A 27,915-nucleotide genomic window follows, 5' to 3' on the forward strand; every position below is an offset into this window, starting at 1 on the left:
ATTAAATTGCTTCCTAATTAATGCACTAATGCATCAATAATTATAGCAATCTACAACCACAGGCCCCATTTGGAAGAATAAAGATAAAAGTCCTTTGAATGTCATTAAACCTTCCACAAATATATTTGCAGTGCTCAGTCTATGTAAGAGTGCCTGACAGATTTTGAAATTAACTGAGAGGAGGACTGAAGGCACATTAGAGCTGGAGAGGAAAAACCAGAGGAGGATGCTTGCAGAAGAAAGGTGTGTACGTCACGTAAAACATCCTCCGACATGAGAAAGCCCTACACAGGAATAGATATAATTAAGTTTATGGGAGAACAGTATGCAGATGTGGGCGTCTGGGTCATCTCAGTGGACAAAAGGAGGTGTAGTCCAATACCCGTCGTCTCTGCATCTCCCGGCTCTGCTCATGAAAGCCACAAGAACTGCACTGTCATAGAGATAAGCTCAGGACTATGGACAGAAATGAAAGCCTTATCTCCAAATTATGTCAGGCTACCAATAATGATGTGCTTCAACAATGGCCGGCAAAGAGACAATATTCATGTTCAGTTCAGTATTACTCACACAAATAAGGGAGATGAGAAGAAGAGGCTGGACGGCTCAATTAGAACGGGAGAACATTAATGGTTCAAGTTTTATTTAGAGGGAGTCATTGCTTTTAATAAAACATGTTACACACAAATTCAGTGTCCAGCAGCACTCAAAATCTTTGAGTTTAAATAACGATGTTTCTCTCATAAATTTGTTAATTTATCAGGGGTGGTTCTCATGATAGGAACTGTCTTAAAGAGGCTCCAACACTGTCCCATCAGCATGCCAGTCAGATTGAGAGTCCAGGTCAGGCCTGGTCGTTACGGGGCACTGACTGCCCTCATAATGTTGGTGTGACCGGACCCTGGGATCCAGCCTGTCACCACAATCACCATGTCACCTGACTTGAAGAACCCTCTTGCTTTCCCTGTGGAGGAGGGTGGAGAGAAACACAGAGGTAGTGTGAGTAAGACACTATGATAGCATATAACTCATCAGGCTGATGGGTGCATGCAATAAGACATACAACACACACACACACACACACGCACACTGACCTATGTCCATGCCAAAATTAACCCTGTTGTCGACATCATCGGCCCAGACAGGAGCAGGCAGAGGGTGGAAGAGGACAGGAAACACTCCTCTTAACAGCTGGGACTGACGGGCCACCTGAGGAAAAGCATGGTGACATACAAAGGTTCAGCAATAATTTCATAATGAATCCTTAATTTTGTTTAATTGCTAGCTAACAAGCTAATTGCTTGTTTCTTTTGCTAAATTTGGATATTGTATATTGTATATTGTGATGGGATCTATATGATGATAAATGTCCAGTCAGTCTGTCCATCCACGACTTCAAATGTCTAAATGCAACGTCTAGTTGTGATTAGTTCAACTAAAAAGAGTTCCTTCTGTCATTGTTGAATTTGAAGGATTCCTAGAGGCATGAGGAGGATGTAATGTCCAGCATTTCAACTCATTATTTTGTGTAGCAGAAGAATCTGGTGAACTTTCAAAATTTTCTTGGCATCCCTAGGAGGATTCAAGTTTGGAAGCCACTAATCTAATGCCACTGTGAAAGCAGTTTCCCCTTCACTGGCATTTTAATCCATGACAAGGTCATCTCAAGAAAGAAAGGTCAAACTTCCTTTAAACTTGCTGTGCATAAATATGTCATTATTACTGCTAAACAACAACCTGCAGGCCAAAGTTATCACTTTTACATAGTAAATAAATAGATATTCGACAAAATTAAAAGGCACATTCATGCTCCCCAGTAGATGAAGCCTTTCTATTTTGGACACTTCACAAGCTTTCCCTTAGCACCACCATCAGTCTAAAATATGCACTTTGCACACACTGAAATATACAGAATATTGTGAAATTGGCTGAACATGTTCATGCTCTACAGGGGATTGGGCTGACTTGAGAAGTTATGGGTGTTGTCATAAGTAGGGTCACGCTCCAGTATCAGCAGCAGTCCACTGCTGAACTGAGGTCTGAGGTCCAGATGTGCTGCTCTGAGTCTGACTCTGACCTCTGACCTCCATGTGGAGTGTATAAGTGTGTGTGTATTGGGGGGGGTTCTTATGTGGATTAACCCCACAATTTTAAAATCATGAATAATCATGATGAAGCTTAAACCAGTTTGTGACACAGGTTTTGAAACGACAAAAAGCTCTGCAAAACAGAAAAACGCTCCAGTAAAGTATCGCTCATAAATATTCTCAGTCAGTGAGACCAGTCTGACATCTTTAGCGCTGTCACTATTCACAACCACAGTGAGAGTAAATACTGACGGCGTCCCATGTTGATCTGTTTTGAAAAGTGTGAGTCATCAACAATTAAGTCATGTTTGTGGCAGGACAAATGCACTGCTAGTCAAAACAAAGACAGTGCTATTATTCAGTTCATAGGAGCGGACTGTACCTGAGGACTTCTAGTGACTGCGACGATAGGACAGCGAGGGCGATACCTGGACAGGAGATGTGCCGATCTGCAGAGACCAGGAGGAAAGAGGATGAGGATGGAAAGTAAATTATCACTCCTGAGTTTCCATGGATGGGTGACAAAACCAATGTCAAGTGTCTCAGAGAGCCACTATGAGTTTCCAGAACAGTGTTAATGCTCCTCGGTATAGACTATCCACGTCTCTGAACTCAACTCTGAGGGATGAACACCATTCTTCTAAAAGATATTTCTCTGTTTGATGATGGCTGTGGAGAGCGCTGTCCAATACGTTGCTCCAAATCTGAAGCTTTCCTAAAGATTTAAATGAAGATGTGACTTTAGTCACTGTTCCTATCGAAACACCAGCCAGATGAGCAGTTTTTGTGACTGTTATCCAAACCTTCTTTCAAGGTCACTTGAGACTTTTTCCTCTTGCCATCTTCATCCAAAGTTAACTGCACCAGCTCAGCAGTTTGATACATGCCACAGAACATGGTAGGATGTTGAGTGCAGTACACTTGTATGGAAGCATCTCAATTCTTTATTTTCTTCACTCATTTATACGTAGTATTCCTTATCTCTCTCTCTCTCTCTCTCTCTCTCTCTCTCTCTCTCTCTCTCTGTCTATATTGTGTGCATGTGTGAGATCTTTGTTGTGGCAGGAAGGGGAGTTAGTTTACAAAGCACGAGGCACAACACACACAAAAAAATACATAAAACCCAATAGCACAATAAACATTAGAGTCAACAAAACTCTACCCCTGAGGATTCAAAGGCAGAAAAACAGAAAACAGTGCTGCAATATTCAGTCTGTAGCTCTGCCCCAGGACAAACTAACATCTGTTGCTCTCTATGTTTGCAGAGAGTGAAAAAGAGAAACTCAAAAATTGCAACTGTTCTGTTTACACAGGTCTAAAACAATTCCAGGAATTAGTCTACGCTACATGTCTACAGTATGTGCATGGATTTGAGTGTATTCCGAGAAATACCATTAAAACCGGGCGATTTAGCACCTCACAATTGATGTCTGACTCCAACACGTAGTGCCAAAACAAACAGTGGTGTTCCCTGTATGTGAAGAAACATTCACCTTTTTTCCCTAATTCAAACCAAGTGTTTTAGTTGCCTAATCCTATCTATACCTTAACCATAGTTTATTTGCCATAACCATGATCATTCCCTTAGACTGAGATCTTGGGAAATACATTCATATATTCCTATGTTGCTGAGAGTTAGATGAGAAGATCGATACCACTCGCATATCTGAACAGTACATATGCAGCTACACCCAGCAGCCAGTTAGCTTAGCTTAGCACAAAGACTGGAAACACGGGGAAACATCTAGCCTGGCTCTGTCCAAAGATAACAAAATCCACCTACCAGCATTTCTAAAGCTCACTTATTAACATATCTATTTGGAACCATTGGACGGCAAACAGCAGAGACTCCAGGAAGTTACTGTTCCCATCCAGGAAGTAGCTGGGCACATAACCCTATATAAAACCATAAATTGTGGTTTATTAGTGAGCTTTAGAGGTGCTGGTAGGCAAAATTTGTTACCCTCAGAACAGAGCCAGGACAGTGGTTTCCCTTTGTTTCCAGTCTTTATGCTGAGCTAAAATTAATGAGTTGATGACACCGGATACATATTTATACATGAGAGAGATATCAAGCCACTGAACGTAATCCAGGTTTTTGCAGAATTGTCCAATACTGACGTTCTTGATAGGCTTCGTATACACACCTGCCAGTGGTGGTGAGGACTATGATGGCTCCAGCACAGCATTTGAAGGAGGACTCCACAGCTCCAATGGCTGTGACCTCTGTGGGATCAGAGGAGAGAGGAGTGAGGCGGCGCAACTCCTCAAATAGCTGTTGGTGGAAAATGGCCGCCTCTGCCTCCCTGCAGATCTGAGAGACACAGACAGAGGGTGAGGGTTTGGGGGAGATAGAGGGGGAGAGAGAGTTATCAGAGGGCACTAAGTCAGATGTAACAGAATGGACATCATGTGCACACTGAAACACACACCGAGTGCATCATTGCGACTGCCTCCACAGGAAACAGTCCCTTGGCGGTCTCCCCAGATAACATTACACAGTCGGCTCCATCCAGCACGGCGTTGGCAACATCACTGCCCTCTGCTCTAGTTGGCCGTGGGTGGGCCACCATGCTCTCCAGCATCTACAAACACACACAAACACACACTTCACACACTAGCTTCACATTAGTCTCTTAACCACAACCAAAATGTCTCCATCAGGCACTGTAAAGGGATCTGATCAAAAATAAGCCACTTTGTATCTTTATGAGTCAGTTTTTGCTAAAGATGAGAAAGTGACATGAGACATACAGGCTTTAGGGAGAGAGGGAAGAGAAGAGGTAACAGCTTTGTGGATGGATGGACAGCAGTGGAGGAGAAATGAGAGATCATTTAGACTGAGGCAGGCGAGTGCGACTTGGTGAGATCATTATTGGCGTGCTGGAGACTCAGTATTACGAGTCAATAAGCAAGGCAGACAGTTGGAAAATGAGATAGCTTACAGCGTTGCCTGAGAGACCCCATTTTTGTAGTAGTTAAGAAGCTGCGACTAATGCTGATTAGTGTGTGTGTGGGTGTTGTTTTGGGCTCAGGTCTGGAGTCGCAAACCTGCTATAGCACTGTCACTCTGAGTCAAGAGCTGTAGCATAAACAAGATATAGCACTATGACTCAACATGGCTGCAGGACTGTGCCTGCATGTGTGTGTGTAACAAGAGAGGGGTATGAAAGAGAGGAAATGTGTGTGTGTGTTTGTGTTTGAGGATGAATTTATTGGACAACTGAGTGTGTGTCTGTGTGAGTACATTATGCAGGAGTGTAAGGTTAATGTGTGCCTGTTAGGATTTAATGTTAGTTTACTCTGAACCATTTGACATTTCATTGGCTAACACTGTAGTTAGAGTCCAAATCTGCATATTTTATCAAGTCTGCATCCTTGTCTGTGTGGGTGTGTGTTCGTGTCCGGCTCTGACCTGTGTGGCACAGATGACGGGCTTGCCGGCAGAGTTGCAGCGCCCAATCATCATCTTCTGAGCAATGAAGACTTTCTCTGCCGGGATCTCGATCCCCAGGTCGCCCCTGGCAACCATCACGCCATCGCTCTCAGCCAGGATCTCCTCAAAACTGACAGACAGAGTAGAAGGAGGGGAAAGGATTGAGCGTTGGGTTAAATAAAAAGAGGGTGCAGAAAAAGAGCACAAACAGAGGCGTGAGCAGGGATCAGAGAGCGGAGGCACAGAGGACAAAAACAATAACAGCACTTTGTTTTTGTGCATTTACCAGAACACATTCAAATGATCTGCAAAAACAGGACTTTGTGATCTTGAAAACATATTGAGGACAGTATTGCATTGTGATCTAAATCCTAAGTCATCTGGACGAAATCCAAATCTACGTGTGACGGCGGGAAGCTGTGATGAGGACACAGATTTAAGAAAAAAATAAAGCTGCAAGAGATGCAAAGCAGTACTTATCATGTAAAATTTAATCTTTATGATCTCATAAAAAAAAAAAAAAAAATCCCATATTAATTAAAGCTGTATTTAAACATTGTCAGAAGCCAGGGAGCAGTAGATAGAGCAAGAGATAAGTAATGGAGATGGGAGAGCGATTACATAAATTGTGTCAGATCTATTAAGTGGCAGCTATAACTCACAGACAGCCACACAGATTGCTTATCATAGATGTGTAACATCCAGAGCTGACATATGTCCATCCATTACTACCAGCTGGCTGTCCACAGGAGGGGCCAACTGCCATCAGTGGTGGATTTATAAGTCCTGTCACAGCCTCATTATGAAAGACTCACTGCCTTCAGCTACTGTATCGCTCAAAATAACTGCGCCGAGATGGTTTAAATTCAGAGGCGTTTTTCAGTGACTCACTTCTGGACACCTTGCCGGCTCTCCACCTTGCTGATCACTTTGATTTCTCGTCCGTGTGCGCCCAGAACTCGTCGTACATCCTTGACATCCTGGGCTGAGCGGATGAAACTGGCAAACACCATATCGACACCCTGGGCCACCCCAAACCTCAGGTCAGCCTCGTCTCGCTCGCTGACTGCCTGCAGGCCAATCAGGTCACAGCCGGGGAGGTTGACACCTTTGCGACTGCAGAGCACCCCGCCGGCCTCTACCACTGTGTCCACCCAGTCAGAGCCTGCAGAGGAGGAGGAGGGGAAGAAAATAAGAGGTCAATTAAAGTAGCCCTTTAAGTTTGGATCCCATCCTGTTATTTTACAACTACAAGCTGTTTGGAAAAATGTCTGTCAGAATAATTTACAATCCACTATTTAGAAAAAACACTGACCTGAGGACAGAAAAATGTCTATGTAATTAAAGCAGGAAGTAATACAGAATAATGGCTATGAAGATTCACACTTTGGGAATCTCCTTTAGTTCAAGCGTGTTAGAGGAAGGTCTGTGATGTATGTGGGAAGTTATAATTTTGATGTGAATCACAGACAGTAGAGCCTCAGATATGATCCAGACCAGCATAAGAGTGCAGAGGCAGATGTTGGTAGGTGGTTAGGAGACTGCAAGGGAACCATCACGAGGATTATTCAGCTAAACGAGGTTTCCCTTTTTGAGAAAAGTCACATTCATAATGAAAGACAGGGCCATTCATTATGTGACCAAATGTACTGGTCATTGGAAGATAATAATGTTACAAATTGACGTAATGCAACAGCAAAATACAGCATAGGATAACTTGGATTTCACGTAGATAACAAGGGAAATAAAGTGAGAAGTAGTATGTAATAATGGAAGACAGTGATTTATGGAAAGCAGTACACTTTATATTTGTGTTACAGTTGTGTATGTATGAACAAGTGCACACATATGCACATGTTTGTGTCAATGTGCATGATGTACAATATATACAGTATAGGCTATCTACATACTGTTATACTGTTATTTCTTTTTTTTAATATAATTTTCTTATTGGAGAATCTTTGTGCTTCTTCAAATTGCAAAATCAATAAAACATAAAAGAAAATATATAATAAGAGCTAAGCTGTAGCAAATTGGAGGGAGGTCATATTTCAACACAGATGTGTGACAGGTATGTTTTCTACAGGTATGTGTATTACCTATTTCTGTGACTTTGAGTCCAATGAGGCCATCATCAATGTAGATCTTTCCTCCCTTCGAGAGGACTTTGGGCAGGTTGGGATAGTCCACCCAGATAATCTTTCCATCTGTTTTGTCTTTGTCACTCTCTGCTGTTACCACACGAACATGGCTACCCTTTTCCAGCTCCACCTCCTCCTCCACTTTCTGTTCAAACACACACACAGAACAAACCATCACAGACAGACACTGATTGGAAAGAAATTTATGCTGCATTTAAGCAAACACCACTATCATCTTTTTACAGGAAGGTGCACCTGAGGGATGTCAAGATAAGTAGTTGATTAAATAGCATTTTTCTGTCAACAAACTGGTCCTCACAAACCTTTAGAAGGTTTTATCATGTGTACCTCATCACTAGTTGTTTCAAGGAAATTATGTCTGTAGGTGGAACCAGTGATCAAGTAGAGTTCTGTATACTACATTCATGTACCTCTATTGGCAAACATGGCACTAATGCAAAAAAAACAAAGAAGATCAAATATTGACCTGTTCATCCTGAGAATCTTCCTCTGTTTACTGTTGCAAAACCGGAGCTTAAATGTGAGCCAGGCTGAAACCTGCTTGATCCAACTGCACTTGGTTTTTAATGTTTTGTTATAGAGAATGTGTCAATTCCTGTCAATTACCTTGTGTTCATGTTGTTCATGTTAATGTATGACAGAGAAATTAGCTAGTAAAAATATATTGTAACGATTTTATATACACAGTTATATATAACACATGCATTAGTGACTCTAATCTTCCAATTAAGCTACTAAACTGACTTTAGAGGAGACACAATAAGCAAGAGTCAGTGTGCAGCTTGTGCGTCATGCAGAGCATTTTGTAAGATAATGAAAAACATGACGAGGTTTCCAACAGCTTGGAGTCATTTGTTCAGCAAAGCAGACACTACACAACCACATCACAAAGAATGAGACAATCAGATGATGATGAAAAAGAAAATGAGCACACGCCAACAACTCCTGTTCAGTCAAAAAAAATTTATTCACTGTAAAAAGCAGTGAATATATTTTCTGCACCTCTCACACCTGACTGCGTGTGACTGGTTGATTGAGTTTAGATTGTCTGATGGAGGAAGCGTAACCCTCTCACCCCTTTCACTAATCCTGTGCGGATCTCTGGACCCTTCGTATCCAAGGCGATGGCAACTGGCCGATAATACAAAGGGTCAGGGGTAATCGTCTCCACTGCCTCTCTGATGTTTTTGATGGTTCCGCCGTGGTACTGACAGACAAAGGTAGGGAGACAGACAGAGAATCAATACATGACTGAATGAGAGACCAAACCATGTGTGTGGAGGTTCTGATATTGACACAAACATAAAATGTGTTTACCTCATGTGAACCATGAGAGAAATTCAGACGAGCAATATTCATTCCTGCTTTGACCATCTCCTGGAGTTTGGGGATCGATCGGGATGCAGGACCTGAAAGGAAGAGCATTAAGAGAAAAGGACATTTTACATTAAACCTGAGCTGAAACAATAGGCCTATTGACAGAAAATTTACAATTTTGATAATTGTTCAGGTCATTTTTCAAGCAAAAATTAAAAATATTTCCTAGTCACTGCTTCTAAAATGTGACAATTTGCTTCTTTTCTTTGTTTATTGTGAAAATAAATGAATATCTTCAGATGTTGGACTATTACCCGAAAAATTGATTGGCAGATTAATCAATGATGAAAATAATGATTAGTGAATATTAGCCACAATCTGGGGAATCACAGCTCTGGAGAACTAAGAAACTATTTGTATACTGTACTTCTTTCTAATTATTTTCTCTTTTTTCTGGCCAGAAGAAAAGCGACAAGAGCTGAAAGGCACCACAGCCAAGAATCAGACCATGCCAACACACTGAAGGCCACCCAGCACACAGGAGCTGGCTATCTGACAGGGACCCAGTGATGACATACAACAGTTGCCAGAAAACGAACTTGAAACTGAGACTTGCTGTCTGCGACTGGTTGTCACACTCACCGATGGTGCAGATTATGCTGGTGTTGCGTGCTGTGATTGGCTCCTGGTCGATGTCCAGCAGACAGAGATGCTCCAGGAAGGTGTCAGCCATGCTGGCGTCCAGCTGCTGGCGTTGGATGAAAGAGTCCGGCAGTGTCATCACCTCTGAGTAGCGCCTGATACAAGCTACAGTGACAGAGAAATGTTGTCAGCAGGGTGAAGACAGTCAGGAAAACTCTAATGCCAACTCCGCCTGAGAGTACAAATTGCTCAAACAGAGAAAAACAAGTCTAATTTCTTTGTCACTGATGAAGAGGAAGAACAAAAACGCCTCTACTATGTGTTAGATGAGAAGAGCAAAAATAAAAATTGCACACAACTGATTTTGAATGTACACTCAGAGCAGAGGAAACATATAGAGTATGTGCACACAAAGGCACAAAAACACGCCACACATTGACATGACATTAACTACAACGTGGAGGGTCATGGAGACTTTCAGTCTGACATTCAGCATACAAGTTACAATATAGTTGGTAATAGTATAACAGACTGGAAAAATCAGGAAGGCTGATATTAATGCCACATAGGGAGGAAATACACTGTAAAGGATTCAACACTGACATTTGAAGCAAATGAAAATAGGGGGTCTCCACACCTGCAATATGAGGCTGCCTGTTTTAAAGACAACTAAAAGGACCCAGACAAGATTAAGATATTATAGATTATAAAATATTATCTTCCTCTCAATTGGCAAACAAATTAGGGGAAACTGAGACATCCTGCATTCTCTGGAGAGACACTCAAACTGAAAGGAGACTGATTTGACTGTGTTTTTGTTGTTGCCCAGACTGTCAGTGTAGGAGCTACATGTTCCCCGCCATCCTGAAAGCCTCAGTGCCAACAAACTCTCCATGAACAGATGACAGATGAATGGAGAAGAGAGAGAAACAGAGAATTATCAGTGAAAACCGACAACAGTTCTCATGTGACATACTACCAAATTTTAGCTAATGATTGTCAAAGCATTGATTGACTTTTTTGGTCACTTGGGGACAACTCAGCAAGCTGTAAATACAATGTTCAAATATTATTAACGTACACACTTATTATGGCTAAGGTTAGGAAACAGTTGCCTGTTGGTTCTGTTTGTTTTCTGAATGGTTTCTGAATGAGTAAATGCTTTAATTCTTTGGGGCAACAAGACCAAACAAGGGGGGACGGGCACTACGTTGGTAATGTTGCCAACGTTAGCTGTGTTTTGAATGGTTTCCAAAGGTTTTTTAGGCATCACAATGCTTCACTATGTTTTCAACTGTTTCTTTTTAAAGAGTTAAAGCAAATTTTCCCACAGTTTTCCCTTTAGAGAGGTTTATAGACACCTGTGAAAAAATGAACTAAAAATCCCACTTCAACCATAATATTAGGCCCAGTGGTCTGAAACCTGAAAACTGAGTTTCTAACATGTAGAAGTAAAGTGAAGCTTTTCATAGCTCTTGTACATCCTAGTTATTGTTATCAAATATGACATGTTTTAGGATGAGTACAAAAAAATACAAAAAAATGAGCTGATGTAGTTTAAGTTGGGTTTTAGTCACATGCAAAACAAGCACATTTTCAGAAGATGTTACCTTTCAAATGATGTCTCGAGTGCTTTTTAGCCTTACAGTTCTTCTGTTAAAAGATTATTACATTTACATAGGCAAATGTGTGGAAACTAGGTTAAAAGCAGGTGGATCTTAAGAGGTTAGCAGACACAGAGCTACATTAGCGTTTATTTGGAGCTGTGTTTCCGGCCATCTGACAAATTCAAGTCCAACACTAGCTCTTTGCTAACTTGTCTGCCATTTGGTACAGGGCATGTAGAGTACAGCAGGTTTATCAGAAAGTTTTCACTGACAGCAGCTGTTGCCTAAACATTAAAGTTGCAGACTGTTAAACCAAAACAATGAGAAAAATGCTAAAAATTCCTCCAATATCACTGACTGCTTTCACATTACAGATAATCATTTGATTTATTGTTAATATCAAAAAAAGAATATCCAGCGCACTGCCTTTGCTTAGCATCACAATTATCATCCTAACTTTCTCTCTCGAGACCTTTGTAAGTGAAATATGTCTGACGAAGGTTAGGATGATCAATAAATTGTGATGCTAAGCAAGAGCGGTGTGCGGCATGGTCTTCGTTTCAAAACTGAAGTGACACTTTCCAATGCACCTGTATCTAAAACATTTGGATATATGAGAATCTTCATTGAGAAAATTCATTGTTAATATAAAATTACTGGTCAGAGCCGCTTTGATGTAGTCAGTTATCCGATACTGATTAATGTTAGCTATGCTAGCAGCATGCCTAGGGATAGCAAAGTCAGCTTGTTGGTTGGTTGCTCCACCACTTTGGTCCAGGCTGATGAATCTTGACAAGTTTTAGATGGATTGCCATGAAAGTTGGTACAGGTATCCCATAAACCCTAATGGCTTTGGTGATCCTTTGACTTTTCATCTAGCGTCACCATGAGGTTGACATTTATGGTTTAGAGTGAAATGTCTTGAAATTTGGTCCAAACAATTCACATTCCCCTCAGGATGAAGTGAAATAACTTTTTTCATCTCTTTGCCTAATATTTCACCCATGTTAGATTTTTTTCTACGAATAAGCATATTTCATTTAATCAAATTTAATTAGTTACCTTTCCCCTCTTGAAATCTTACTACTGTAACTGAGATGATACCAGTATCTAGCGCCTTTTAACACCCTATACCAGTGACATCACCAGTCACTATTTCTGCTTAAAAACTGAGAGTACAAACCATTAAATGGAGCCCATGTCTTTCATGCAAAGCATTGTGGTACCTGGCTGAGGGCTTTAGCCTGTACAATGGCATCAATTTTCAAGGATGTCACAGTCAGTCAAGCCTGCAATTTCTGCACAGGGGAAGAGAGAGGAGAGCCTGACAGAAAAGGTTGGTACTAACAACACAACAGGAGTCAAGAGGTGAGGACAAAGAGGGGGGAGGGGGGATAAAGGAAGGTGAGGTGAAGGAAGGAAGAATCTGGCAAGGGAGATTTTTGTAAATTGATTATGGGGGAAAAGGATTTTTGGTTGATTTGTTGGTAAACAGTTAGTTGTTACCTTGTTAACAACTTGTTAACCAATGTCTAGTGTCATGATTTTAAATTGTGGTACTGCTACTTGTTCCAAAGCCCTTTGCAATCAAAAAAACAAAGAGAAGGGCAAAGCTTAAAGTGTGCCTTGGAAACTCCCTGATGAAAATTGTGACTGGAGCTTTTGCAGGATAATGTGAACATGCACAGCTCCTTTATCCTGTCAGTGTTTTCTCCCTTTTTCTCTTCATGTCTTTTTCTCTCTCTTTCCACCTCCCTGTGACCCAGTTCTGCCGCACTGCTGCACACATCATTACGCGTCCCACTGAGATCCTCCTCTGACACATCCCAGAGTGTATACATGGAAACACACACGCACACACACACACACACACACACACACATTTGCACCTGCAAACACACATACACAAGATCATGCACTCACACACAGGTACCTGTTACTGGCAGGCTGACTATAAATAAAGCAGACTTTAGGTCAAAGACACAGATGTTGCAAAATATCAGTCATTGCATGGCCTTTACGACTGATAAGAAAGGTGAACGAGGTGGTGGGCGTGGCCACAATGTACCAGGAACAACCTGTTTGTGGTGGGAAACGTTCACATGAACGCAGGTCATGAACCCAACATAAGAGGGCAGATTTTTGTCTTACTGCACTGAAGTTCAAAAGACAAACCACACAGTGGTTGTAGTTAAAAAGTGGCAGTTGAGTAATTTACAATATATAATGGAATAATTTGATATTGCCTAGTCACTGTTATTGGAAAATGACAAATAATTAGATATGGATACACCTTATTAACCTTGCACAAAAGCTCCTTTACACATACAGTTCAAATGAACCATAAAGCTAGGTAAATCATGGATTCTTGATGATGCTATTGTTTAATCATAATGGGCAAAATCTGCTGTAACTCTGCAACCCTAAATACAAAAAATGTCCTTGGTTCACTTACCCATTTTGGTTAAACCTTCCATTAGACAATCCAAATCAACTGTTCCTTCTCCTCTGTCAGTTTATTTTAGGATTTCTTGGATTTTGTTCTGTAATTTTTCTAGATTTCCTCCTCTGTCTTTATCCTTCCCTGTGTTCACTTGTTGCACCAGTTATTCCCAAAGTCTTATGTTACCTGAACAAGCCTAGTTCAGCCTCTTTCATTCACTTTTACCCCCTGACCCCTCTGCTGCCCCCTCATCTCTCCTCCCACTCACACCATTTGGAGTGACTCCACTGCTTGCAACAGACGGACGATAATGCTGAGTTAGTGTAGGTGGACAGGCCTGACTGTGTCAAGGGGAAGCTAAAAATGGAAAAAACTTTGTGTCAATAGACCAGTAATGACACTAAACCATCAGGGTGCACTACAGTACAAAGTGACACTTGTCTTTTAGCTGCACTGCTGCAGATTATGTAATCCAACGCTGACCTCAAACCGACACAATATTAGTCCCAAACCAGGGACGGAATATCTCTGCACTACATTTCAACCTTTTCTACATTGTGCCTAAACAATAAGACGATAAACTGATTAGTTGATCAACAGAAAAATAATCATCAGCTACTTTGATAAGCATTTAATTACTTAACTCACTTATCAAGGAAAAATATATCTGCTCTTTCTCAAATGTGATGATTTGTTGCCTTCTCTGTTTTATATACTGTTAAAACAGAGAAATAAATAAATATCTTCTGGTTCTGGACTGTTGTTTGGGCAAAAAACGATTTGAAAAGAAAATGTTATAGACACTCTTCCCTATTTTTCACTATTTTTTTCATTATTTTCTAACATTTTTTAGATTAAACAATCAATCGATTAATCATCAGTGTTTTAGCCAACTGAACTGTCCAAAGGAGTGTGACCAAATTACCTGATATGCCAGTGTCATCCAGACTTGGGTATAGCTAAAGGGGAGCCCAATGAAATTAGTAAATTTTATCATTATGTCACCGTCCACATTTGGCATTCTCATCACTACGGTTTAGCAACTTTCTGTAGCTATGCACCAAAGATTTCCAATATAATTTCGAAGCAGCTCAAAACCTATTTTTATGGTCTTGCTTTTAATTAATTCAACCTTTATTGGAGTTTTTTTGCTGGTTTGGTTTTTATATCTTAAACATGCTTTTATTACTACCAGTTGTTTTTATTGCCAGTATCACCTCTTTCATCCCTCTTCTCATTTTTATTTTCAGGATGTTATTGCTTTATTGTCCATTATTGCTTTAATGTGCTCTGACTTTGAACATCCGTTTTGTTTTAATATATCTTCCCATAAAGCACTTTGAGCTGCATGAAGGGTGCCGTATAAATTGTGTTATTGTTATTATTGTTATTAGTAGTAGTAGTAGTAGTAGTAGTCGTTGTCATAGTAGTAGTAGAAGTAGTATATCTGCATCTTTTTAATAGGTATCACTATCTTGTGAACCTTTTATAAATGGATTATAAATTGTACCTAAAATCTTTGTTTACTGAAAATTAGTTTTGGTTCATAACTTCAGAATAATATACATGATAAATTAAAGACCTCAAAAGACTGAGTGTATTAACACCAGCCACAACCTGGCAACCCAAAAGTTGTTTTTAATTTGATGGCTTATATAAGTGATGTATAAAAGTAGTTTCTTAATTATACACCATTAATAACAGCTTATTCAGTGAGTGACATACTAGAGAGAGTTACCTTTCTTGGTTAGAATAACATATTATTTAATGTAATAAGTTTATTGCAGATTTAGTTTGCAGTAGTTCTTGATGTCAGAAAGGTTAACTACTGATTCATTTCCTCTATCACTACTTTGCTCCCCTCCACATTTTGCATTCGCCCACTGCAGCATGTTGCTGTTTCACTGGAAAACACTTCCTATGGTGGAGAACTGTGGATGGATAATGGCTGCTGTTACATATGTATGAGACTTTGACAAATGATGTGTCACATAGAAATGATGTGTCTTCCCTTCACTTGACTCATAGTTTCTTGTTGGTCTCTAGAAACAGTACATGGAGCTGCACAGCTGTATCTATGCACAGTCACACATGAACCCGGGTTGACAGATGGTGTAAATCGTTAGCCAAAGGACAAACAGACCTTTGTTCCTGAGTTAGAGAAAATTAACCTGCAGCCCTCTGCTCTGTAAAGCACTCGCCTAGTATGATATATAAGCACTGCACTTAATTAACAGACGGGAGTAAAGGTCAGTTTTACGCATGGAGAACAAAGTGCAATAACATGAAATTCAGCTTAAATGTGCAACAATTTAAACATTAAAACATGAGAATACACGAACCACATTGTGGCATTAATATCAAAACCTTCTCCCATTTGACTCCTGACGTGAGCACTTTATCTTAGCCTGGAAGTGAGTTCCCTGTTTTGGGAGAAAATATTGTCTCAAAGTCTTTCGTCACAGCTGGTCAGCAAACAACTGGAAAAAGGAAAAAGCATGAGTGATCGATTCCTGACGGAGCGACATGAATAAACAACAAGAGAGATTTTCAGATCAAAAAAAAAAAAAAAAAATCTGATATGAAAAACAAAGTTGCCTCGCAGCAGCGTAAAAACAAGTACTGGTGCGCTGCATGCAGTAGGATAGGCCTACACAGTATAGAGACAGTGTGAAGTCAGGCAACTGAGATGTTTAGGAAGGGAACGACAAACCTGTTGGATGCGTGCAGCGGGTCAGGACTGACTGGCGAGGAGGGACAACCGCGACCGATGTAAATGAATAGATTAGTGAGGATTTTAGCGCCATCTGGTGTAAAGCAGCGTTGATGCTGCTTTTGCAACCTCTGCCACAAGTAAGACAACAGGAGGAGGAGACGGTACTTTATTTGACACCATGGTGAATTCTTGGACTGAATATGAAGAGAAGGAGGATGCAGATAAAACACAGTATTATCTTCACTGATTGTCATCAGAAATCTGGTTGTGTTGCTGTATTAACACAGGCAACAGGCAAGGTGATTTAACATGTCGAGTGTTGAGAGTATGACTCTCTTCTCTCTCTCTCTCTCTCTCTCTCTCTCTCTGTGTCAGAGCTTGTTGAAAGTGATCCTTGGTGGAGTTTCAGGCTGGAGGATGAGGGTGTATGTGGTTTTGATGTCCTCTGTGGACGACACGCTGATGTGGAAGCTCAGCAGGATCTAGACAGAGAGTTAGGAGAGAGAGGTGGGGAGTGGTAGAGGGAGGCAGTGGGGAGGAAGTGACAGAGACACCAAGGAAGAGAAGGAGCACAGCTATGTTATACTCCGCAGCAGTGGATTAAATATGAGTACATTTACTGTATAATTTGGTGATTGTTGTGGTTTATGTGTGTATTTCCATTTTACACCACCTGATGCTTCTGCTCCACCACAATTCTGAGTCTGATATTGTACCTTTCACTTCACTACATTTATCTGAAACATTCAATTAATAATTTGGCTTGTAACCCCTCATAATACGGCAGCATAAAGTTGATACCACTGGCTGACACCAGAGCGAATGTTTATAAGTGGGTTTTGGACCATATGTCCTACAGTTCATTTCCAAAGGACAAGTGGTTAAACAGTCCACTGAAGAGGTCACCAGAATGAATTAAAGGGCTAAAGAGCTCAGTTAAAAGAAAGGCAAAGTGTTGTACTGAAGGAGGTTTGTCCACAATCTGGCAATCCAAAAGCTTGGCTTATAAATGACTTATAACTGATCTATAAAGCATTAGTAAATTATGTAATGACCATTAATAGTTACCTTAATTACAGCTTATATGAGTAGTACTAACTTATCCTGTGGCTCTTTGGAGGGCATCAAGCCCAAGGTTGAGAACCAAAGGTCAAAACAACCGAACTGTGTATAAATTAGTTAAAGGCAGCTCAATCAGTTACAATAAAATGCTGCTTACATGTCGGCTGTACCAGTATGTATGTGTATTATTATTATTATTATACCAGTAACAAGTGTTGGTTTTCAGTAAAACAACCAATGTTCATTTTCAAATTTAGCGGACAATTTGCCTGAAGTTTTATTTGTAATGGAGTATTTTATATTATTGTGTTGCTGAAACCTTTACTTATGTAAAATTTAAAAAGTGAGTATTTCTTCCACCGCTGCTCAGGAGACAGTGGTTAAGATTGTCAAATGTTCTGACAAGTCTGTCAGTCTGTTCTTCTCTACAATGCAACACAAGCCCTTTTCTTTCCTTTTGCATCACGCCCTTTCTCTCTGATCCTCCTGCTTGTTTCCTCCTCTTTCCTCCTTCTCCTGTCTGCTGTCACTCACATGCATGAGTAAGAGCTGCATCTCGTTCTCAGCAATCCTCCTCCCGACACACTGCCTCGCCCCAAACCCAAATGCCAGGGAGCGAAACCCCGACCCTTCTCCTCTTTGGCTTTCCTCTCTGCTGCTGCCCCACCGGCCGGGGTGAAAGCGCTGTGGATCTTCAAACACCTCTGCGCTCCTCCCCAGGGGGTAAAGACAGACGTGGACCATCGTCTGAGGGGAGAGTTGAATGCCGTCAAAGACACAGTAAATCAGCTGTGGATGATCTGAGTTATTGGAAGGATTTGGAAGAAGAAATCTGATCACTCACCCCAGCTGGGACGTGGTAATTCTGCAGAACAATATCTTTGACTGGCATCCGCTGCACTGTAATTCCCACTGGGTATAATCTGACACGATAAAGAGCACCAAAAACACACACACAGGAACACACAAAAACAGATTCATATTTTCCAGATGTTACCTTTGACTTCTCACTCAATTTTCAACACAAACTCAGGATTACCAGTAATCATTTCTCATTTCAGGTGTTTGAGGGTTGCACCTGTTGGATGAAAACTCTTGCCCTGCAATAGATGGAAACAGACTCTCAGGCAGCTGTTCCCAAACTCTGTGCATGATGTTTTTCATGCTCTATTGATCTGAAACATCCATCACCTCAGGTCACCTCTCTTTTGAAGTCACAGGTGATGTTTTTTGTGCTTTTGTGAGTCTGCAAATGCAAGGTTGGATTACCTACAGGGGTATACGATGAAGGTGCCATCCATAGTGTGCTATGCCCCGTGTACTTGACAGGAACTTGGAGGCAACAGGGTAAGTTTGCAATGCAGATATGTGGGTGTGGGTTTATATAGGTGGTCATCAAAAAAGATATGTACAACAGGGGTTATGTAGATGGTGTCTTGAGTTTTATGTACCTGAGAATCTCCTTGACTGTGCCTTTCAGTAGTGGCGCCCCCTGCAGGGCTTTCTGAGGGTCACCACCAGCCTGTGCCCATGATGCTCTCACCTGCTGCCTCACCCTCTCCTGCACCTCTGGGTTGCGGCCCAGCTCAAACAGAGCAAACTGCAGGGGCACCGCTGTCTGCAGGGAAGATGAGATGAGGGGTCACACAAAAACAGTCAAAGGTGAGGAATGCAAACGAAGGCTAGGGAAGACAGTCAGGCACACACACACACACACACACACACACACACACAAACACACACACACACATACATACACACCGTGTCAACCCCTCCAGCCATCAGCTCAGTGATGTTGGCTTTGATGAGGTCCAAAGATAACTGCCCTTTCTCCATGAGTTGGCCCAGAACCCCGGTGTACTGGCCTCCAGCTGCCCCAACCTTAGACCCTTGAACTTGGGAGGATGACAGGCGCTGGTACCCCCTCTGGATCCTGGCATCCGCTGGAAGAAACATAAGATAGGACGATCGAGTCAGGTGAGACGGGAGGAATATATCAAATCAAGAGAGTCAGCTCAGCCAGAAATGTAGACCACATGGTTCATCATTCCTGCTTCAGACGTCCAATCAGTTTTGCTCTTTTTACCATGACTGAAGATGTGGTCCCATGCAGTGGCGTGCTGGGTCCACTGGGGAGCGCCGATGCGGAGCAGGAGTCGATGGGGCAGGTAGAGGAGAGGAGGGGTGGTAGCCAGCATTTGCTCCACAGCCCAGATGAACTTCTGAGACTCCAGGGAGGGAGATGAGGAGAAGAGGCCTATACGCTCCCCGTAGAGCACGTGGCAACTGGCTAAAAGGAGGGAGGGTGGGGGTGTACAAGTGGGTAGGGGTGAGGGCGAGAGATAACTGACATGTTACAAACATTCAAAAAATAAATACATTATAAAACCTACAGACTGATATTTTTACGCTTTAAATTGAAACTTTCAATGATTACATGGCCCTGTGGGTGGAACATACTGTATCATGGTTTGTGAGTTTATGAATCACCCACGTATAGCACTAAATTAATACCAGAAAAATCTAAAAAGGCGGTCTTTTTTATCATGGTAAAGGTGTTTCTCTCAGTGACACCAAGAACATATTCTGTATTTGTCAAATCCAACTCCACACAGACAGCCAGTTCTGTTTTCTGAGTGCATATGACGGCTTAGAAGAACTGCTTCTCCTCCACCTAGACATCCACCACCTATCAGACATGCTTGTGTTATATTAACTACACATCAGTGACTGTAATAGAGTTTCTTGCCGGTCTATTCCTACACAGGCTTAGCACCTGGCTTGGTGTGCTCTGGCTCATTATGAGCAGAGCAGTATGACTCAAAGTCATCAACTCTCCCCCACTTCACTCTCATGTACAAACAGATGCACACAAGTGTGAGTCACGCAAACATTCACACTTGTGAATGTGGCATGTTGCAGATAGGCACATGAAAGGAGCAGACCTGGCGAAAGAATGCAGGAGCTTTGATCATCTTTGGCGGTGTTTCTATTTTTAAAGGTGCATGTTCTCCTTGACCCCCTACATCTATAATAATGTTAACAACAGATTTGTCCCAGGTTAGAGTGAGATTTGCTTCTCTGTGATGAGGAGAGAATATTTAAAATTGAAACCAGAAAAAGCAGAAGCACTGAGTCTGTAGGAAGGGGAAGTTTGTGTTTTGTTTTTTTTTTAGTTTCCAAAAGGTGGTGTTCCTGCAGATTGTGTAATGTTTCTGACGTGAGAAGGTGTCACAGCCTGCGTCAGCAATTGTGACTCAACCAAAAGAGCTGATAGTCAGGCTGAATGAAAGCCTGTCAAGGGAGGGAGCTGACATTAATCCATACTCTCCTCTCCCTGAGGACATCAAGGTCAATCATTGCTGGCTGAAAAGAAAACATCCCACAGGACCCCCATCCTTCTACACCTCTCTACACTTAACTCACTTCTCCTGGATAGAGAAAGAGAGAGGCTTTTGTGGCCTCTGTGTAAATAAAACAGGAATTCATGGACACTCTACCTGCCCAATCACATATGAAAAATACACATAGACACTACAGGTCACAAATCAGTGGGGATGATGACCTCTGACCTTCCAGCGCGAAGCGGAAGAGATCAGGACTGGGATCGATGGTCAGACTGCGTTTCCCCATCTCTCCTCTTCCTTCCCTCTCGACTCTCGCCTGCAGCATTTGACAGAAATCCCTCGCCACCTCATCAAGGAGAGGGAGAAAACGCTTTACAGCCTCACTCATCATCACCTCCTTGTTGAGCAGTAGACGGTCAGCTCGCCACTCCTCACCGTTCCTGCAGAGAGAAGATTTGGAGTGAGGCGTTGAAATCGACCCGTTTCACGTCTGCACAGTCACTGTGAAGCAAAGAATGTGTGTCGGAAAGAAAACACAAACACATTTCTGAAGCAGAGGTTCTGTTGCTTTACTGGGATATTCTAAAGAACGTGTTGTGTCAAAGTCTGTTTCCCTGAATAACCAAACCTTAACTGCAACAAGCCCCTTCTGTGATTCTTAACCTCAACTTCATCTTTATTTCTGTGATGTTTAACCATAATCTAATCTAACGCCATGGAGAGAGATTACAATGACAGGCCCCTGAGCACTGCCAAGTAAAAGGCCCCTCAACCCTTCCTGAATAAAAGCCACACACTCAGATTGAAAGAGACACAAAATGACAAACTACACTGGCGCATCGTTTATAGGCATTTTGCTTTCTCCTCTCATCATTTTGTGTCTGTATGGGCATTTAGGGTCTCTCTCTTGGGTCTCACAGAGACAAGCCAGGGGCTCCCTGATTCCTTGGGCCCCTGGCTTTGAGCACAGTTGACAGCGGAAATTAATCAGTATTTGACGGGTGAACTTTAACACAAGAGAGGTGATATTTGTTGTGTTTAAAAGCTACTCATATCCAGAGATGTTGTTTTTGAAAATAACTGTTAGCAATGGTGCCTATGGTGACTGAGACATTTGTCTGTAACCATTTCAGTTTTACTGTAACACAGAACTACCACCTAATATATTTAGAATGCCAAACTTTATGGTTCTTTATAAGAAACAATAAAATATAAGAAAACAAAGATTCAAAGCGAACATTAATCATAAAATGTTTCTGATTTTGCTGTGATAACATTCAACTGTAGCGTATTTTTCCACCAGTTGTTGAGTACAACACATCAACTCAAACTTGTTTGAGTGACAGCAAAAAAAATGTTTTCAAACATTGAAAAAAGTGAATTTGAAGGGTTTTTTTTTTTTTTTTTACAGCTTTACTCATTCGTAGGACTAAAGGTCAGGATACCTCAGCCTCAGCTGCATTGATTTTGACTGTTCTTTTTCTAATCCGTTTCCAGTGAGTGCCACAACTTTATGGGTGTGTGATACTAAATCAATGAAGTAACCTTTTGATAAAAAACTTTTTGTAGGATTTGAAAATGTCCACATTTGGCACCCACCCTGTTGTACAATAAAAAGGCCACAGTGACAGCAGTGCATTGACTTACATTCATACAAACACTCTTTGGAGACTTGTCCTAACCTGAATCATAACCACCTCATGCCCAACAACAACCCCATCTCTAAATTTAATCTCTAACCAAGTCATGACCCTAAAGTTTAAATACTTAGAATACTTTAAAGAAAGAAAGAGAAATACAAGTGCATATACACAGATGTGGCACTGACTTGAGGAAGACGCCCTTGCTGTGCTGGCGTGTCTCACGATGTGTGGCCCACGGCTGCAGGGTCATCCGCTGGGGGTGCAGGCCCTCTGAGCGAAACAGCTCCCCGATGTCAGATGGCAACATGATGTTCACACTCCTTTGTGTGCCCACATGCTCCCTTCACACACACACACATACACAGAAAAAGAAAGGCCATGGTGCAAACTCACATGCATCACTAATGATCATCACTTTGTCTCCTTATCCTAGCATCATTGCCGTACTTAAGGGGATCAACTACTCCCAACTCACTGCTCTTCCCTTTACCTGTAGATGGGGCCAAGGGCGTTGAAGGTCTTCTCCATGTGTTTGTGAAGCTGCCTAAAACAACCCTCTCTCCAGAACTTCACCAGGTTGACCCAGCCGTTCTTCCCTGTGTGAGGGATCTCCTCAAAGCTCCGCAGCTGCTCATCCACACCTCTCTTTCTAACACCTGTGCCCTGAGCTCCTTTTCCTCCCTTTAACTTTCCATCTACCACAGCCCCTGCTGCAGTCATACACAGAGCCTTTTGAGGCGCGACACCAAAAAACACATTTCTGGACCCACTGGTGCCTGGTGCTCTGGTACACCCAGTCACTCGTATGGACATGCTCCTCATGGTCCAAACGAAATGTGTCCATTGGTCTCATGCAGAGTTGTGACAGCCCTTGTTGTCATCGTCTGTTGAGGGCTGATTATTTGCCTCCTCCCACCCCAACTTTGTATCCTTGAATGTGGTCTGTCAAGCCGATGAACTGATAGGAGATGATGATTTATGGATCTGAGTGTCAAGAGTTCAAGAGAAACTCAACAGAGCCTGAATGTCACACTGATCCAAAACACACATACACACACATCACATAGAGGCCAAACAAGAGTGAATCCGTTGAAGAAGTCTTTAATGCAAGTTTCAGTCACAGCTAAAAATTAAGAAATAAGAAGATTTTAAGTATCTACTCATTGGTTTATTGGGAAACTCACGAGGTTCTGGGGAAACCTTGGTTTCTGCTTCATGTTGTATAAAATCCTTTGACTGGGTAACATTAGACTATTTACAGTTTAGTTAAGTGCAAACAAGGTAGTCATTACAAGAAACTAATATCTTAAAGTTTGGCTCATACACATTAAAGATGCAGTTTGGCTCACAAACGTTGATGTGATACAGGTCTGAGAGTATTTACAAAGAAACAACAAAACAATGTTTTCAACAATTTCCTCAGTTAATCATGAATACAAAATGACTACATTAAAGGCTACTTCATTACTTGTGTCAGTGTGTGTTGCAATGTGAATGTGTTGCCCTGAGGTTCCTTACTTGTGAATAGATCCCAGTTGGATCTATGTCATTTAGAGAGCTGCAACAGCCCTGTAAGTAGAAACTAGCTACAGAAGCTTCTATTATTAAACAACTACCACTAATCACTATGACAAGATTTTCACTGCTCAGCTTGTAATAACTGATTATGTAATACATTACATTATGATAAAATAATAATAAGTTAGTAAAGGCTATGAAATGATGTTCTAAACTGGGTGAAGTTTAGAACATCATTATCAATATTACTAACAAAACTGTAAGACATATTAGATATTGGCCCACAGTGCGATACCTCAAGAGGGAAGTTCATTGTTTTACAATGAGTCATTACATTATCAGACAGTGTAAAAAATATAACCTCACCAGTAACACTTTAAGTCCCTCTATATAGCATTTATAACTTGTACACACTAGGATGTAGTCATACGCAGCTACAAGGACAGTTTGTGTAATTAATGAAATGTATTTCACTATATTGTGATTCATTATCTGTTTATACACCAGCATCCACTTATAGGTTGTAGTTGTTAACAAATAATACAACACTGTAATAAACTTGTATGTGCGTACAAATATATTATAATGTGTTATAAACCATGTATTAAATGTTTATACTGTTTACCGCTTATAAATGTTAATAGGATAACTTAAAGTAAAGTGTCCCTGCACTACATCACTTGTGCAGTAACTTTCACTGACTGGTGAGCGATTATTAAACAGGTAGCATTAAAATTTTAACCCAATTAAATGCTTTTCAAGTACATTTTATGGTAGATATTAAGTTGCCTGGCAGTTACACATTATTATTGCTACATAAAAGACAACAATAAATCAATAAGTATCAAACGAGAGCCTGAATGACAGCAGGTATGCTTTCATACTGACAGCAGGTATGATCGGACTGAATGTGTATGACTGTTGATGTGAGATGTAAAAGCACAGTTTGTGTTTGAACAACAGTCACGTATGAGTCTAATTCTCCTGCTACTTCCCTACAACAACACAACTCAGAAGGCGGTGTACTAATTGTCCCTGTGATCACACATTGATCACATGACTTTACAAGAGTCCCCACTTGCTGGTGTGGGAGTGGGTGTCTTGCTGTGTTTCCTCCCTGTGAGCACCGCTGTGCCGAAGGTCAGGCCTTGAAAGGCCCTCAGCAGGTTGAAGCCGTCGTCCTTGGTTTTGGTTTCAGGATGAATGATCTTCGACAGCTCGTGGGGGAGCGACACTTTCCCGCCAACAGACCTCAGGTGGTCTGTGTCCTTCGGGCTCTAAATCATGGTGGAAAAATGGAAGAGGAAGAGGGTTGAAGGACTGAGCACTTCAGAAAAAACAAGAACTTGATTATCTAAATTTGCTCTGTATTTGTCTACATTACTCATGCAACACAGATAACAAAAAGAAAGAGACCAATGAAGTGCAGGCCTATTATTCTGTTCTTCAAGAACAGAATAGTTTGACAAAGTGAGGGAGCTGCACAGTTTTTAAACTGCATCAGAACCTGAAACTTCATGCATCAATATGAACACAGTCTCTTTAGGTTCTGACTAACAGGGCTTTGTGCAAAGATGAATGGTACAAAATTCAATGTCAGTCAGACTTACAACCACTGAGTTATGGCTATCTAAAGGGGTTAATGACAATGAAGTTGCTGTGACACCATATGCTGTATGGTGGAAATGGCACTGAGGTTTGCAGGACACTTACAAATTGTAATATACATATGTTTTTTATTTATTTATTTTGAAAGAGGCAATGAATTTAAGAATCTGGTAACAATAATGTTCATTCCAAAGCCATGTAAATATGTTACATACCACATTTGGTTAAGGCTTGGATAAGACTGAATGTTTTGTACCAGTGTATGTACATGTTGGACGAATTAATATTGGATTGTTTTACAAAAACATACTTTGTAAATCTGTTACAAACACGCAGACAGACCTCAGACAGCTGGTATTTTCTCCTGAAATGAGCTCTCATAGCTGCTCTCTGTGCATTCTTCTGAGCATTCGTCGCCTCCCGCTGCTTTCTGTAGACACAGCAGACAAACATAAATACACCTGACACACTATAACAGAATTCAGTTAAAGCTCTTCTCTGTGACGGTACAGGTGACTGGAATTGACTCAATTCATTTTAGCTGCCTCCTCTAAGGAAAAAATCTTGAGGCAGCTACAGACAGCACCATTATAAACATGGCACTTCTGAAAACCATGTACTCAAAGCACATGTGTTGATTTCATTGTGATAAAGTTTTTGGTTTTTTTTTTTGTGGAAAATTTTTCTTGCCTTTTTCTCCAGGTTAAACTTTATTTCATATGCAAAGAGAAGTCAGTTTTCACTTTCAGCTGGGAATAATAAGACTGCACATGTTCACAATATGTGTCCAAAAATGCTCCTGCAGTGAATACACGTGTTTTCAGTGGCAGAAAGTAACTAATTATATTATTCAAGCATGTACAATTTTGTGGTACTTGTATTTTACGTGACTATTTCCATTTCATTCTATTTAGACTCCACAACATTTCAGAATGACACATTGTAGTTTTTACTAATTTATGTTCTTAATTTACCTGACAGATATAGTTGAAAGTTATTTTACAGGTGAAAGATTTTACATATGAAGCATATGATTACATTACAAAATATGATGAATTGTTATGAATGAAAGTGAACATAGTTTAATAAAATAGTTACATTTTGCTTACTCTCAACTACAACAGTAAAATGATGCTCACACATCAATGTATACGAAATATCATAATATCATATAAAATAGTGAAACACTCACAGGTGCAGGTTTCTGTACAGAGTATTTTTACTTTTGATACTTCAAGTAAATATTGTTAATAATACTTCTCACTGAAGGACCTTTACTAATAATGTAGTATTGTTACAGTAGGGTATGAAATATTTTCCTCCACCCACTGCATGTTGTGTTTCTACATTACACACAATGTCCACTTGCCTCTCCTTCTCCAGGTCCGCCTGGTATGAGCGGATGACTGATGGGTCTTTGGGATGTGCAGTTCGGAGTGGAGGGGTCCTCCCAAACCTCTTGCATCCACCTCTGCCTCCCTGACCTCTGACCCTCTTGTTCCTGGGTTTGGCGCACAACTTCTGTTCCTTCAGTCCCGATACACAGCTGGTCAGCTTCCTGATGGGCGTCCTCAGTGACTTTTTTACTCTCACCACAGGCTCCATGATGCACCTGAGCTCTCAGGACAGGAGGTACTGACCACACCCCTACTTCTTTGATAGATGATGAGTGAATATATAATGTTTTTTTCCTGCGTGCATATTGTGTTGCTCTGACAGGACCGGCACAGGACACACACAGTCTCACGTCCTGTGGCAGCAATGACTCAGGTTGAGACCTGCCACGGACAAGGACAGCAATCAGACAAGGCTCAGACACACAGACTTAGTAAACACACTCTGCCTCACACACCCATGCTCTCAAAGGTTAGTACTTCTTCACCTGGAGGAAAGGGAAATACTAAAAGAGAAAGTTGGAAACCACACAGTGACAAAAAGTGACAAATGTCACACTCAGACTCTTATTTAGGCCATTCAACAGCATTTAGTCAGTAGTCAACACACACAAAATTATGTAGCACAGTCACACTTTTCTTACCCATGCAGGTGGCCACAGTTGGCCAGAGGCTCACAGCATAAAATCCTGATAAAGCTCCAGCCAGATGGCCTCCACTGCTACCAGACAATCCTCTAAAGCTTTAGAGCAAACCAGAGAAAACCAGAAGAAACAACAAGCGACTCTCCACAAGATGTAGCACCTGTGCTCCTTGGCCCTCACAGAGGAAAATGACCATTTGCTGTTCCAGGTTTCAGCCTCTTCTTCTTCTGCTTCCCACTTTTCCTCACCCAGACTTGCTCCACTCCTCACTGCCCCCAACTCTCTTATA

General features: G+C 41.3%; 3 protein-coding genes across 4 annotated transcripts; all 3 read right to left on the reverse strand.

Annotated features, from left to right (window-relative positions):
* Positions 1-626: 626 nt before the first annotated feature.
* Positions 627-16,653, reverse strand: pklr (pyruvate kinase L/R). 2 transcript variants are annotated; one of them, XM_071469610.1, is made up of 12 exons: positions 16,408-16,653; positions 9,645-9,809; positions 9,003-9,094; positions 8,761-8,892; positions 7,623-7,809; positions 6,415-6,688; positions 5,503-5,653; positions 4,520-4,672; positions 4,235-4,401; positions 2,470-2,536; positions 1,095-1,209; positions 627-964 (listed from the first exon to the last, which is right to left on the reverse strand). In XM_071469610.1, the coding sequence occupies exons 1-12, from the start codon at positions 16,499-16,501 to the stop codon at positions 858-860; spliced, it is 1,704 nt and encodes a 567-aa protein (XP_071325711.1). In that variant the 5' UTR covers positions 16,502-16,653; the 3' UTR covers positions 627-857. The 2 variants fall into 2 exon arrangements, with proteins under 2 accessions (XP_071325711.1, XP_071325712.1); XM_071469611.1 differs by lacking the exon at positions 16,408-16,653 and adding an exon at positions 13,707-13,974.
* cyp11c1 (cytochrome P450, family 11, subfamily C, polypeptide 1) lies at positions 16,562-23,302 on the reverse strand. Its single transcript, XM_071469612.1, has 9 exons — positions 22,953-23,302; positions 22,648-22,803; positions 21,045-21,259; positions 19,559-19,762; positions 19,234-19,415; positions 18,924-19,090; positions 18,317-18,395; positions 18,007-18,219; positions 16,562-16,892 (listed from the first exon to the last, which is right to left on the reverse strand). Exons 1-9 carry the CDS (start codon positions 23,282-23,284, stop codon positions 16,782-16,784), a joined length of 1,659 nt encoding a protein of 552 aa, XP_071325713.1. The 5' UTR covers positions 23,285-23,302; the 3' UTR covers positions 16,562-16,781.
* Positions 23,303-23,547: 245 nt separating this feature from the next.
* LOC139613196 (complexin-3-like) lies at positions 23,548-27,308 on the reverse strand. The gene is made up of 3 exons (XM_071469613.1): positions 26,954-27,308; positions 25,931-26,014; positions 23,548-25,257 (listed from the first exon to the last, which is right to left on the reverse strand). Exons 1-3 carry the CDS (start codon positions 27,191-27,193, stop codon positions 25,033-25,035), a joined length of 549 nt encoding a protein of 182 aa, XP_071325714.1. The 5' UTR covers positions 27,194-27,308; the 3' UTR covers positions 23,548-25,032.
* Positions 27,309-27,915: the final 607 nt, after the last annotated feature.

The sequence above is a fragment of the Trachinotus anak genome, unplaced genomic scaffold, assembly GCF_046630095.1.
Source record: "Trachinotus anak isolate AG129_WGS33_773 ecotype Australia unplaced genomic scaffold, CSIRO_AGI_Tana_v1 ptg000032l, whole genome shotgun sequence".
NCBI classification, from domain to species: domain Eukaryota; kingdom Metazoa; phylum Chordata; class Actinopteri; order Carangiformes; family Carangidae; genus Trachinotus; species Trachinotus anak.